This window comes from Cardiocondyla obscurior, linkage group LG26, assembly GCF_019399895.1.
Source record: "Cardiocondyla obscurior isolate alpha-2009 linkage group LG26, Cobs3.1, whole genome shotgun sequence".
NCBI lineage: Eukaryota > Metazoa > Arthropoda > Insecta > Hymenoptera > Formicidae > Cardiocondyla > Cardiocondyla obscurior.
In genome coordinates this window covers 2,159,970-2,174,786 of record NC_091889.1, presented here as the reverse complement: position 1 = coordinate 2,174,786, position 14,817 = coordinate 2,159,970, and the positions used below count along the sequence as shown (strand labels likewise).

The following is a 14,817-nucleotide window of genomic DNA, read 5'->3' as shown; positions in this document are numbered from 1 at the left end:
CTGGTGTTATTCTTCAGGCAGCTTACGTAAGGATGAACGGTGGCCACTTCGAACATCTCTTATAAAGCAGAAAGAGACAAATCTGTCCTTTTAGGCAACCAAATATTTCGTACGATTAACATCTTCTTTAATTCATTATTTAACAATTTTCCGTTTTACTATCGACTTTTACGCAATAAATCAAATTACGATTTAACGAACTGATACGTACGTAACCTTTGTGTCATCGAGCAATTTTCGTGTCGAATTATGTGTGCGAATTAAATGAATAATATTTTCAGACTGGTAAAAACAAGTCCAAACACGTTAAAACAAATCCGAGCACGTCTACGCAATAATATCGCGGATCGCGAATTGCCGATCGCTCGCTCGCTGTAATTGAGACGTCTCTAGCTACCACATGTATTCGATCGGTGAGACGCTAAATAATTTATTTATTTACTCGGAAACTAGGTTTCAGATAAATTTTTGCAAAAGGAAAAATCGTCTTAAAATTTTTTCTAGAATACGTACTTTCAGGGACTATATACTTGTTTTGAATTGCTCTGTATATTTCTTGTGATATCAACTATATATAATAATTGTTACAACTTTTATTATAATTAACCCGGTATATGTATGCTTTTACTTTACAATAAAACTGTATCATGTTTGATACATGCAACGGTGGCACCAGACAATTTACGTGAAATGTATGAAATGTAAAGCTAAATTATTCAACTTTTTTTTTATCTAACTGTCCACTTCACACATTTCTTGTAAAAGTTCCAATGCTACTATTGCCAAACAAGTACCTATTAGGTAAATGTTTCTACCAAGAAATCATTGTAGCGCAACGTCTGACAGCGCAACTTGTAATCTGACTACGATTGTAATTCTAGTTCGAGTTCCGTTTGGTTCATTTTTTTATTTATGTATACAATTTTTTTTTAATCTATGTGCAAAAGCAGTTATATTTTTTTACATCTGGCTTGCACTGTTTAATAACAATGTATATGTAAAAAAAATAACGACTCTTTGCACATGGAATAAAAAAAATTTATACATATATAAAAAATGTTTCAAACGGGACTCAAACCAGCATTCCCGATGATTCCTTTGTGTGCCAGATTCAAGAGCTGCTAATTCAATTAGACAGAACAGACTCAAAAGCTGACAATATTTTTGATAACGCATTAAGTGTTTTACAATACTATCATCTATCCTCTGACGCCGCAATAGGTCTTGCTTGTAATTCGTGACATTTTTATTAAAATGGCACATGCTGACCCGTGTACATTCTGAAAAATTGTAGTTTTCACTATTCTTTTTTATAAGGCTTTAAATCATAATTTCAATTACGCCATTCTCTTCCTTGATGTTCAGAGAAGTGCACTCTGGTCTCTGTTTGTGCGTCTAAGCAATGTAACCTATATAGTAAATAAATGTTTTATAGGTGAATACATAAAAATTTTTTTTTGCATTTTTGATATTAAACTAACCAAAGCGCAGATTATTAGAATACGTACTATCATTCTGAAGAAGGATTTTTCTTTCAATTCGAAAAATAGTTAAAACTATAATTGAGTGGTAAAACAGGAAGCTTTAGGATCCCCTTAAAAATCTCAATTTTTTTACTTTTCCAGAATGTTAATGTAAATTTTAGTTTGATAAGAAAATAATGTTTTGTTTCAGAAAAAGTTAAAGCTTAGATTAACGTCCCAAGTTTTTACTTTTATGACTTTATGTCTGTGTACTTTTACCTTTGTAATTGCGGCACATCTGGTTTCTATTTTTCTAAGATTTTTGGATGTGCGGCACGATTGCGAATTTTTTTACAAGCGCCTTTATTTCTTTGTTACTATTCCGTTGGAAGTATTTATTAATAGTATTGTTACGTCAGGTTTAGAAATAATTCTAGTAGAAGGATTACCGCTTCTCGATAATTAAGGAAATGGTTTGAGAGCAGGTAAAAGGTAGAGAGAGTGAGACGCAACTACCAATTCTTGCGTGACGCGCGCAAGACAACGCCACGCGTATTAAGCGCTAGGGATGTATTTAAACGACAAAAGATTTGAGTTAGCGCAATTTTTGTTCTTTTGAGGGAAAGAATTTTACTTCTTGTTCCCAGGGAAAGAACCGGAGGTGTTTTTCGCAATAAATGGAGCTCAAAGGTTCATAAAAGAAAAATTGCAGAACTCTGATTTTAGCGAGATTTAATTTAACATTTTTATTTTTCTAATTGATGCTAAATGGAGATGATAGAATATAATTAAATTAATAATAATAGTAAACGAAAAGAAATTATAAACTAATAAAAATTTTAATTAAATATACTAAATTAAAAGAAAACATTTTTTTTATTAACAAAAGTACGCGGGAAATAACTGAAGAATTCAATAATAATTATGCTAATCGAGATCTATTTCTATTATTTCCGAGATCTTAGCTGACGATCTCGGAAATACTCGATCAATCAGCCTGATCGGAGCTAAGAAAGGGTGTTCCACCCCGGGATAAAATATGAGGACGTTCTGATCAGGAGATGCCCTACTGGCCTCTCTCCTGATCTCCTCAGGATCAAAGGAATCAGGGCCTATTGTGAAGGCCCTTTTGGGGACGGGATCCGTCCACGGAGAGCAAGTCCTCCGGAGAAGCTCGAGAAGAGGATCTACGATCGCTCTGGGTTCCTCTTGCCCACCGAGAAACTCCACACTCGGGGCGGGGGAGGGGGAAGGCTCTGGGCCGTCAGACTCTTGCCAAAAGACAGTATCGTCATCAGCAAAGGAGTCGACCTCCTCAGGCTCCCCAGGATGAAGTATCGGGGACGGAATAGGTGAGGAGCATGCTCTAGGTGCAGCTCCTGGAGAATGAATTGAAATGTCCGGAGAATAGGAAGAAGTCGTAGGGCGGAACTGCTCCGAATCAGGCTCAGGTTCGGTTGCGTTGTCGTTTGTGCTCGGCGGATTCGGAGAATGGGGGAGTTCCCTGGGTATCTCGACGTTCTGGGGAACTTCTTCGGGAGCCGGTGAAGTCGGGGGAGCTGGGGGTTGAGGTGACCACGCCCTCTCTCCTCTTCTTCGGGGAGGGTCGGTTCTTATCTCCCCTGGCGCCGCCGCGAATAAGTATTGGATAAAGAAACTCTGAATTAGGCTCCTCAAATTCCGTATTTGCCGATTACGGCGAGCCCGGCTTTTCTTGAGAGTTCTTAAATTCGATGATTCCACTAAAAGGATTTCATTTTAATGAATTAAATTAGTAAATGAATTATGGAGAGGAAAATATGCCTGGGCATCACGTCTCACAACTCCTTTCGGATCTCTCCGTCGTCACCTTAAGCCTCCCTGGTTCCTCTAGCCGAATGGGGCCTTACTCAAGTCAAGGTTTTGATAGTCACCATTTATTGGCGGCATATCGCAACCCCCGACAAAAGGAAGCCCGCTAGGCAGGTCGAGGCACCCGAGAAAACAGGAGGATTTGAGAGAGAGATAGCGAAACTATAAAGCGTGAACGGCACCCTGACCATTCCCTCAATTTTCATTTTATTAAATGCAAAGAAAAATCTATTTAATGGAACCGTTTCTGGTTTTAGGGGGAGGGTTAGGAGTAAATAAATGATAACACTTACTACTTGTTGTCTTGAGGTTCCGTAGACTGACTCTTTGAATCTTTTCTTTATTTCTGCCCACACAAAGATGCACAAACAAACACTTTCTTTCTAGTCTCTGGTAACAATGGTAAAAATACTATGGTGCGAAATTCGGATTGAGAATGAGAGCGAGTCCCGCCGGGACCCGCGGTTTTATAACCTCGGAAAAGGGGAGGACCACCGCTTGATTTTTCAGTTTTCCAAAATTTGAATTCTATTCGTTAGGCTTATTCCTCCACTTTTCCGTCTTTGCAATTATTGGTCGCCCTTCTCTCAGTTTTCTTAATTTTTTAAGTTTTCGCCCTTAGTTTCTAATTTTTGGTGAGGAGTTCCCGATATCTATTGGTCCAGGAGAAAATGTTTATGAGCTCCCCTCTACATGGTTTTAGCCCTTCCAAGCTTCCAGATAACAGATTCGAAAATGTTTAGATAACTTCTTTTTATCGGCAGCGTGCAATTGCTCCCTGAATTTTATAGTTTCCGGCCGCGTATCCCATTTTTATTATTACAGGCTTCTTGCCTCCGTTTTCTAATCTCTAAGATCCACGGCGAAATTTGATTTTACTAAATTGTTTTTCTTCCCGAATTTCCTTTGTGTACCACCAGGCATTTATTGTTAGTTTAAGATATTCCAAATCTTTCCCAGCTATTAATGTTTATTGAATATTTTGACAAATCCTTTCGTTTCGATTTTTATATTCCACATCTGTTGTACAATTGTTTCAGGTTCCTTCTTTTATTTATACATCTGGCGATTCAGGATATTCCGTCAGTTAAAACTATTTTTCTGGAAACTTAGAACCCTCTCCTTTGATACCAATACATTCAGTATACTTTTCATTATCTACTTTATCAACCATGTGTCGGAAAAAGGAGATGTGGAGTTACAGGACGTAACAGTATGTATAGGAATTGCGCTTGTTCTTAAACAAATTCTGACCATTTATTTTTTATGTCAGTTCAAACACATTTTATTATTATTTCCATCTTTGTTTTAAAATGTTACGTAGAATTCACAAAATTTCTTTACTCGGAAACGTTTGTAATATGATAAGGTTGGTATACTATGTTGCTTAGCCGTTTTCGTTGAAATAATGTTATTGCTCTAAAAAATGTTTTTATTTTTCCCTTTGATTGTATTGTTAAGCCTCTAGAAGATTTTACATCTCAAAAAGTTTAAACTGTTGTAGAACATTCTATTCTCCCGCCAGTAAACGACTGATTCCGCCCCTTTATTTCTAACGCTTATTCTTGTTACGCATCGAAAAAGAAAACCGTAAAATAGATGATGTAAAAATAAAATACTTATATTTTACAATATTAAAAATATAAAGTTAATATTTTGTTACCTTAATCGTTGGTATTTCATTGCGAATAAAATTTAATACAGGAGATACTTCTTTTAAAATGGCAGCTGGAGCAAAAAGAATACCCAGTTTTATTTTTTTATTGTATTCGGGCTTTGTTGACAGTAAAACAAATAATTCGGTAGTTCCCATTGAATGACCAATGTAAATTACAGTCTTTTGCATTGTGTAATTTAATACATAATCAATCATCGTTGGTAAATCTATTGTTCCTACCTCGTGAAAGCTAAATAACAAAAGTAAATAATATTCTTTTAGTTATTAAAGTACAGTTTTATTAGAATTCAAATTTTTTTTTAAATACGGGGTGTCTTATTTAAAACAGAACGGTTGAATAACTTTTCAGGAAATAAAGAGGCAAAAAAAAGTTAGATAAAAGTTGTAAAGTTCAAAAGGGGTCACAAAATAATAACCTTCAAGTTGACCTTGAAGTTACTTTTGAGCATAATTAAAAGTCAAATTATGTTTTTTTTTAATGGAATCCCCTGTGGCCCGAGGAAGACTCCCTTCAAAATCTACAATTTTTATCTAACTTAGTTTTTGCCTTTATTTTCTGAAAAGTTATTCAGCTGTCTTGCTTTAAATGAGACACTCTGTATATGAAAATACTAAAAGACACATAATTGTTTAAAAAATAAAGCAAGTTTTTCAAATGTATTTAATTAAATCATGTGGCATTCTTGCTTCAGTATTTGGACATTGGCGAGCAAAATACAAATACGCAGTAATTTTCCCTTATGATTATATATTTTTAATATGTACATATGGTATATACAAAATTGTGTGTGGTTTTATTTCTCGGCGCCTGTCGGTGCCAAAAGCAGAACCCCTTTAAAATTCTTTTCTCTGCTCACGATAGGAGAGATATTCCGTGAGCACAATCCGTATAGACTCTCACTTCTCATTCCTTGGGAGAATTACGTACTCGTGGTCCGATGAGCTAGTAGTGGTCCTACAGTCTGACTGCGTTTCGCAGCTCGTGATGACGAGTGCATGCTAGAACAGTTGTTTTTGTTTCTTGCTAGTTTGTGTCAAACGGTGGACCGAAATAGGTGTTACTGCTGCTGGCAGAGTCTTGTGTCAGCGGGAATTCGTGTATTTTTATATTTGCATGTTGTTTGGAGTCAGCAGATGTGCGGTGACCGTGTGAACCTAGCTGGTGAAAAATTTTGTAGTGGCGGGACTTAAGGCTGCAGAGACAATGAAGCATGGTGTGTTAACCTATATTGCAATGACGGAGTTCCTTTGAGTATAGCGACGAATGGTGCGGTTAATCGAAACGCTTTCACAGATATCACCTTCGATTTTGGCTCTTTAGTGGTTGTACTCTTAGGTGAGTTCTTGGATACTTGGAACGGAGTCAGTGGTGTAATCGGCTTTTGATGACTTTTTCGTGTTTTTTAGGCGGCTGGACCGCTTTTACTTGGCTCGTAGACGGACCGATTGTTGTCGCGTTTGGCATTTGTCTATGCTTGACGAGTTTCCGTTTCGTAAATAGCCGGTCGTGCTTGCGCCCAGCAGATTATCGTTTGACCAGCGGATCTTTTGTGTCGACCGTTTCTGATTGCCACAAATCATACTATGTCATTGCATTGCTCTCTGAATATCTCATCAATTCTACAAAAAAATAGTACTAGTAGTAATAATATTAGATTAGTTGTTTCTGTTGGAAGTATTTCTCAGATCGTAGGAACTAATGAGTTTGCAGCACATTTAATAATAACTTTTATTGTATACGACTTACTTAGAACGAACAAAAACGAAAGAGTAAAGAGAGGCAGATCGGTCTCTGCATGGTAACATGTATCACGCATGCGTGACTAAAAACTAAAAACTGATAATCCTGCCATCTCGCGTTATCTTATATAACTACATGCAAAATACACGCGTATTTGTTACTACAGTTTCATATTTACATATCGTTATTTTCAATTTTGTTTTCTATAATATCAAATCCAAAATATTAGTAATAATAATAATAGTGTTTATTTTTTCTTTTGGAGTACACCTGACTTTTCGTTTCCTTTACATATATTTACATTTTTCTACTTCTACATCTACTATGTTGTAACCCGAACCCCGTTACAACACGTAGCATGACGTAAAGCATTTCGGCATAAGATCTCGTAATAAAATAATATCGGAGGATGCGATATCAGCAAGCCGCATTAAGCAATTGAATACTAATAAATAAAAGAGAGAAACAATTGCGAGAACTTATTGCCGAAATCGCTAAGGTTGCATTCGCCGAACAACCGAAGTTCGGCATTGCAACCCGATGACGCCAAGGCCCAGCGTAACTATTAAATAACCGCGGACCGTCACGGGCGAACAGTTACAGTTACGTCTGAGGCAAAAGAGGAAGAGCCGGAGTCGGAAGAAAAGTGATACCGCGCGGTAATTAAAGTTCGGTCGCGTGCCGTGAAAGAAGAGACCTCTCGAAGCCGAGGTAGCGTGATAACGCCGGGACGCGTTCCGAAGGAAGCAAAGGAAGAACAGGAGAATCGGAAGAAATTGTAACACATATCTAATTAAAACAAAGTGTGTATTTGATTATCTTAAAATTTACCGCCCTCTCCTCACGGATCCCAAAGGACGGAACCCGCGCACCGGATGCGGTGCAACAACTACTACTTTACTTTTATACATTTTACTTTTACAATAACTACTTTCACATCAACACATCCCTTTTTCCATTTTTCTTATATTCTTCCTTATTCTCCTTACACTTTACGCCCACAACCTTTCATTCTACTCTATTTCCTTTATACAACTTATTTTACTTATAACAATCTTCACCCATACAACTATTTCTATTTGACATTTTACAATTTTCTTTTCTTCTTTTTACATTTTCTCTTCTTTTTTTAAACCTTCTTCTTTTTTCTTTACCTACAAACTTTATGAAAAAAAACCTTACAAAAAAATAACACCTTTTTTCCGCCTTTTCGCACGCTTTTCTTAAAAGTACGGCAGAGAAGAAGAAAGGGAGAGAGGGGAGAGAAAAAAAGGGGAGAGGGGGGAGAGGGGGGAGAGAGAGAGAGAGAGAGAGAGAGAGAGAGAGAGAGAGAGAGAGAGAGAGAGAGAGAGAGAGAGAGAGAGAGAGAGAGAGAGAGAGAGAGAGAGAGAGAGAGAGAGAGAGAGAGAGAGAGAGAGAGAGAGAGAGAGAGAGAGAGAGAGAGAGAGAGAGAGAGAGAGAGAGAGAGAGAGAGAGAGAGAGAGAGAGAGAGAGAGAGAGAGAGAGAGAGAGAGAGAGAGAGAGAGAGAGAGAGAGAGAGAGAGAGAGAGAGAGAGAGAGAGAGAGAGAGAGAGAGAGAGAGAGAGAGAGAGAGAGAGAGAGAGAGAGAGAGAGAGAGAGAGAGAGAGAGAGAGAGAGAGAGAGAGAGAGAGAGAGAGAGAGAGAGAGAGAGAGAGAGAGAGAGAGAGAGAGAGAGAGAGAGAGAGAGAGAGAGAGAGAGAGAGAGAGAGAGAGAGAGAGAGAGAGAGAGAGAGAGAGAGAGAGAGAGAGAGAGAGAGAGAGAGAGAGAGAGAGAGAGAGAGAGAGAGAGAGAGAGAGAGAGAGAGAGAGAGAGAGAGAGAGAGAGAGAGAGAGAGAGAGAGAGAGAGAGAGAGAGAGAGAGAGAGAGAGAGAGAGAGAGAGAGAGAGAGAGAGAGAGAGAGAGAGAGAGAGAGAGAGAGAGAGAGAGAGAGAGAGAGAGAGAGAGAGAGAGAGAGAGAGAGAGAGAGAGAGAGAGAGAGAGAGAGAGAGAGAGAGAGAGAGAGAGAGAGAGAGAGAGAGAGAGAGAGAGAGAGAGAGAGAGAGAGAGAGAGAGAGAGAGAGAGAGAGAGAGAGAGAGAGAGAGAGAGAGAGAGAGAGAGAGAGAGAGAGAGAGAGAGAGAGAGAGAGAGAGAGAGAGAGAGAGAGAGAGAGAGAGAGAGAGAGAGAGAGAGAGAGAGAGAGAGAGAGAGAGAGAGAGAGAGAGAGAGAGAGAGAGAGAGAGAGAGAGAGAGAGAGAGAGAGAGAGAGAGAGAGAGAGAGAGAGAGAGAGAGAGAGAGAGAGAGAGAGAGAGAGAGAGAGAGAGAGAGAGAGAGAGAGAGAGAGAGAGAGAGAGAGAGAGAGAGAGAGAGAGAGAGAGAGAGAGAGAGAGAGAGAGAGAGAGAGAGAGAGAGAGAGAGAGAGAGAGAGAGAGAGAGAGAGAGAGAGAGAGAGAGAGAGAGAGAGAGAGAGAGAGAGAGAGAGAGAGAGAGAGAGAGAGAGAGAGAGAGAGAGAGAGAGAGAGAGAGAGAGAGAGAGAGAGAGAGAGAGAGAGCGAGCATTTCACCCACACCAAAAAACCGTGCCACAGTTTTCTCATCCATCTATCTTGGACCATCGCTTCCGATGCTTTTTCTTTTTACCTTTTTCTACATTTAACTTTATTTCCAAATTTTTATCTATTCATACTTTCATTCATGCCCATCCTTTACCTAGTCCTTTCCAAAATTTCCAACTATTCTTCCCCCTTTTCTTCCTCACTTAAAATTTCTTCTACTACTTCCTTCTAATTTTTCCCCTCTCCCCAATCTATACATTCTGTCCATACATGATCCCATGTTTCTTCTTTCTCTCTGCACATCCTACATTTTCTTCCCTCTTTACTTTCTTAATATCTATATCCCTTCATTTCATTTTCTAATCTAAATCTTGCCATTCTCATCCATCTTTCTTCCTTCCATCCCTTTTTCAAATACTTTGGCACCCCCTCTTTCTTAATTCTTTTATAAAACTTATTAAATCTTGACTCTATTATTTTTTCTTTTCTCTCCTTTCTTTGTATTTCTTTATCTTTTTCTACTAATACTTCCCCCCTCAGATCTTCTTTTATTCTCTTTTCCTCCACTTCCTTTATTGACCAACCCATTTTTCTATAATATTCTTCCCTTTCTTTCTTCCATCTGCCTATTGCCTTTCCCTCCCTTGCTTTTTCTTTAATTTCCTCCCAACACCACCTTGCTAATTCCCCTCTTCTTCCTTCATCTAATCTCATTTCATATTTCCATGCTCTCATTCCTGCTCTACCTCTTAACTGATTTCTCTGTAATTTTTCTCTTATCATATATCCCGGTACCTGCCCTTTCACTCCTAACAACCACCTTAAATACCTGTCCTGCAAACTTTCTATTTCCTTCTTTTCCCTCCACCCTCATATTTCTACCCCATAATTCGCTACAGACCATACTAGCCTATCAAACATCCATATCCTTCTACTCCAATCTTTTCTGAATTTACTCTTCCCTAAGCCCCAGACTTGCCCCATTACCTTTGCCGCTTTTTTAACCTTTTCTCTCACATGTTCTCTTTGGTCTCCATTTCTCGTAACCGTATAGCCAAGATACCTAAAATTCTTTACTTCCTCAATTTTCTTTCCTTTCGAATTCCATTTTATCCTTTTCCATTTTCCACCTCCCTTCCTACATCTTAATATCTTTGTTTTTTCTACATTCACCTCTAAACCCTTCCTATCTACATATTCTTCTAATGTCTTTATCATACCCTTCATCCCTGCCTCATTTTCTGCCACCAGAGCCACGTCATCTGCATATGCTAATGAAAAAATCTTTTTTCCTTTAATTTTAATTTCACCCCACCCCCCTTTTTCTAATTCCTTATCTATATTTGCCAATAAAACTGTAAACAAACTCGGGCTCAGCGGACACCCCTGTCTCACCCCCTTTCCAGTCCAAAAACTCTCCCCTTCCTCATTTCTCATCCTTACCTTACATACCGTTTCCTCTAATATCTCTTCACATCTTTTTACCAGCCCTTCTTTTACTCCTTTTTTCCTCATAGCTTCCACTGGCTTTCTTCTGTCCACGGAGTCAAACGCTGCCTTCATATCTATAAATGCTATCACTATTTTTCCTTCTTTCTCTTCAACTTTTCTATTAATTAAAAAATTCAATATAAAAATCTGATCTATCGTTCCTATATATTTCCTAAAACCCGTCTGACTCTGCGGTAATATACATTTATCTTCTAAATCTTTCCTTAATCTTTCAGTTAACACCGACGCATAGATTTTATAAGCCGTTTGCGTCAGTGTTATTCCTCTATAATCCCCCACCTTTTCTCCTTTTCCTTTTTTCAGCACGGGTACTACCATACCCTCCCTCCATTCCTTCGGCATTCCACCTTCTTTCCATACTTTTCTACAAATTTTCCATAATCCTTCCTTCACTTTCTCACCCCCTCATTTCCATACTTCATTTTCTAAATCATCACTTCCTGCTTCTTTTCCCTTTTTTAATCCTCTTATAGCCATTTCAAATTCTTCCCTTTCCAACTCTTTTTCTTCATCTTCTTTCCGTTCTCCTTCCAAATCTCCTTCTATCCTCCATTTCACCCCCCCCCCCTAGCATTTCCCTGAAATATTCATCCCATTCCTTTAATTCAATTTTTTCATTTATTTCCTGCTTCTTCTTTCTTCCCTTATTAATTATTTTCCATACATCTCCTTCCGTCTTTACTGCTTCTATTTTCTTTTCCCATATATTTTTCTCTACCCCCTTTTTCTCTTCACATTACTTCTTATATATTGTTACGCCCGGTATAGAGAACGGCGCGGAGCCCACCGTTAGTGAGCGGCGCGAAGTCCGAGCTCGGCGACGTTCGGCATGAAGAGCTTCGTCTTGAATATTTCGCGAGTCTCAAGTTAGCTGTCACCCGTTGCTAGGGGACAGCTTGTTGTTTAAAGAGAGTTTTGTTAGTCTGACCCGTGACGTTGACGGGCGCTGTTGTTACGTTGAGGATACAATTAAATTCGTTCTTTTCCTAAAGTCTGAGTTATTTCTTTCACGGCGGGAGTGACACGGAGTGAGTGTGAGAGAGAGTGAGAGCGCTGCAGCGGAGTGTACGAGTGTGAGCGAGGCCGCCGCCTGAGTCGCCGTGCGTAACAATTTTGGGGGCTTGTCCAAGATCATGCCGCAATCGACAAAGAGGAGACGGTCGCATCAGGGGAAACCGGTGTCCGCGGAGGAGTGCACGTTGGAGGCTCTTCTCGGAGAGGTGCGACAGCTGCGGTCGGAGCAGCAGCAGCGGGAGGACGGGCTTCGTGCGGAGATCCGGCTGAGAGATGACGTCATCCATCGGATGCAACAGCAAATTACAGAGCTAAGTCCCTCTGTTTTAAGAATTTCTCCCGCGGTAGTTAACGCGGAAGCGGGTCCGTGCAGCGTGCCGGCTGTGGGGGTAGAGGGGCTCACGCGTTCCGGGGCGGGATTTGCTGGCGTCCCGAATGAACAGGGGGACGGAAATAGTTTTGGTCGCGGAAATTTTCCGGCGGGGGTCGGGTTAAGATTGAAGCCCGATAATTTTGACGGAACGGCTCCGTTGGAGAAATTCCTGACTCAGTTTGAGCTAGTTTCGCGTGCAAATTGTTGGGGAGTGCGGGAGCAATCTTTGGCGCTCGCGTCTTGCCTCCGAGGAAAGGCTCGTTCCGTACTAGAGTCGCTCCGGGTTTGACGAATTTCACATTCGAGGATTTAAAATCTAAGTTGGAATTGCGTTTCGGGGAAAATCGGTTCTTTCAAAATTCTTATTCGGTATTTACAAACCGAAAACAGAAATTCGGGGAAGATTTCGCTTTATTCGGTTCGGAGTTAGAGAAATTGGCGCGGTACGCGTATTCCGAGTGTACGGAAGCGGTTAGAGATAAAATTGCTTGTGCGCAATTTATTTCAGCAATTTCGGACGTGCGAATTAAAAGATCGCTTCAAATGGAAGCGGTTAAAGGATTAAAGGAGGCTATTGAAAGAGCTAAGACTCTCTAGGCGATTTTTGACGAAACCTTCGGGGGAAAAGAGGGAAGTTATCATTTTGTTCAAGGTTTTGCTCGTAAGGGGTCGTGGGAAATTGTTTCTAAAGAACGTTTTCCGCGGAAGGAGAGCGGGGGAGCGTTTTCCGGGCAGAGAAATTCGTTTAAGGAAAAGGAGCGGAATCGGAACGGAGAAGAAAAAGGGAAGGGAAATTTCGAGAAAAAGAAAGAGTGTTGGACGTGCGGAAAGTCCGGGCACTTCCGGAATAAGTGTCCAGCAAAGGGGGGAAACTTGAAATAGCTGGCCTTAGCGAGGGAAGGCTGGCTGGGTGGAGTTGGACCCCGGGGGCTAGCGTTTTGAGAAGAATCGGGCGTCCCTCTCGGAATTTTACTTTTCCGGAAAAACTTAATGGTGAGAAATGTAATTTTAGAGTGGACACGAGGTCTGATGTGTCCATTTTCGATAGGAAATTTCAAAGTCCCTGGGTTTCGCCTGCGGTTCTGGTTAGGAAGAAAGATGGCTCGATTAGGTTCTGCGTGGATTACAGAAAGCTTAATGCGGTGACGGTAAAAGATTCTTTTCCCTTGCGAAGAATTGATGACATTTTGGATCAATTGGCTGGAAATTCTTGGTTCGCGACTTTGGATCTGAAGAGCAGTTACTGGCAGGTGGGAATGGATCCCGAGGATAGAGAGAAGACAGCGTTTTCTATAGGAAGGGGGCTATGGCAATTCACTGTCATGCTCTTTGGTTTGACAAATGCTCCCGCCACATTTGAAAGGTTGATGGAGAAAATATTGAAGGGGTTGCTGTCCAAAATTTGCTTGGTGTATCTTGACGATGTGATTGTCTTTGGAAAGGATTTCGAAGAATTAATTAATAATCTGAAGGAGGTGTTTCTTCGATTTCAGTCGTATAATTTGAAAGCAAATCCCAAGAAATGTGTTTTGTTTGAAAGGGAGGTGAAGTATTTAGGACATGTTATTTCTGCAGAGGGAGTTGCCACCGATCCGGAAAAGATCATTGCAGTGAGAGACTGGCCGGTTCCTCATACCAAGAAGCAATTGAGAAGTTTTCTTGGTTTTTGTTCTTATTATAGGAGATTTGTGAGGGGATTTTCTTCGATTGCAAAGCCGCTTCATTCTCTAACTGGGAATTCAGTTAAATTTATTTGGTGCAAAAAATGCCAAGAGGCATTTGAAATTTTGAAACGGGTTTTAATTTCTTCTTCTGTTCTCGCTTTTCCTAAAGGGGAAGGACGATTTGTTTTAGATACCGATGCTTCGGGAATCGGCATCGGGGCCGTTTTATCGCAGGAACAAGATGGAAAGAAAAGGGTAATAGCTTATTTTAGTAAAGTTTTAACTAAGGTGGAGAGGAATTATTGCGTGACGCGGCGAGAACTTCTCGCAATAGTAGAATCGGCAAAGGCGTTTCGTCACTTCTTGATACGAAGAAAGTTTTTAATTCAAACTGACCATGCTTCCTTAAGATGGCTTCTTTCTTTTAAGGAACTGGAGGGTCAGCTAGCCCGTTGGTTAGAGAGATTGCAGGAATTCGAATTTGACATTGAGCATTGAAAAGGAACTTCACATAAAAATGCTGACGGTTTGTCTCGTCGGCATTGTGAGGAAATTTTGTGCTGGTATTGTCTAAGAGTGGAGGAAAAGTGTCCTTCCGATCGGCATAAAGTTGTGGCACGGATAGTGTTAGGGGAAGATGAGCGGATAGGTTGGGGTCGTGCACAAAGAGAAGATCCCGAGATTTCTAAAATTTTTCAGGCCAAGGAAAAAAATAGGCGTCCTACTATGATGGAAATTTCTTTTTTGGGAACTTCTAGTCGAATTTACTGAAATTATTGGGATGCTCTTGTTCTTCAAGAGGGAGTTCTTTATAAAAGGTGGGAGGCATCGAATTTAAAATCCAGTTTTCTCCAATTAATTGTCCCAAGGACACGGATTCAGGAAATTTTAGAGGAAGCACATGATTCTTCTTCTGGTGAACATTTCGGTGTTAATAAAACACTCGAAAGAATTCGTAGGAGATTC

General features: G+C 40.1%; 1 protein-coding gene across 5 annotated transcripts in view; it reads right to left on the bottom strand.

Moving 5' to 3' along the window:
- Positions 1 to 14,817, bottom strand: part of LOC139112005 (lipase 3-like) — a 282,652-nt gene that overhangs the window by 124,682 nt on the left and 143,153 nt on the right. For all 5 annotated transcript variants that reach the window (XR_011547310.1, XM_070672739.1, XM_070672737.1 and 2 more), the window contains one exon: positions 4,978 to 5,221. Coding sequence is in view for 4 of the 5 variants with exons in the window: in XM_070672739.1 (XP_070528840.1) it covers positions 4,978 to 5,221 (244 nt within the window). In the remaining variant the exon portion in view is untranslated. The remainder of the gene's footprint in view (positions 1 to 4,977; positions 5,222 to 14,817) is intronic.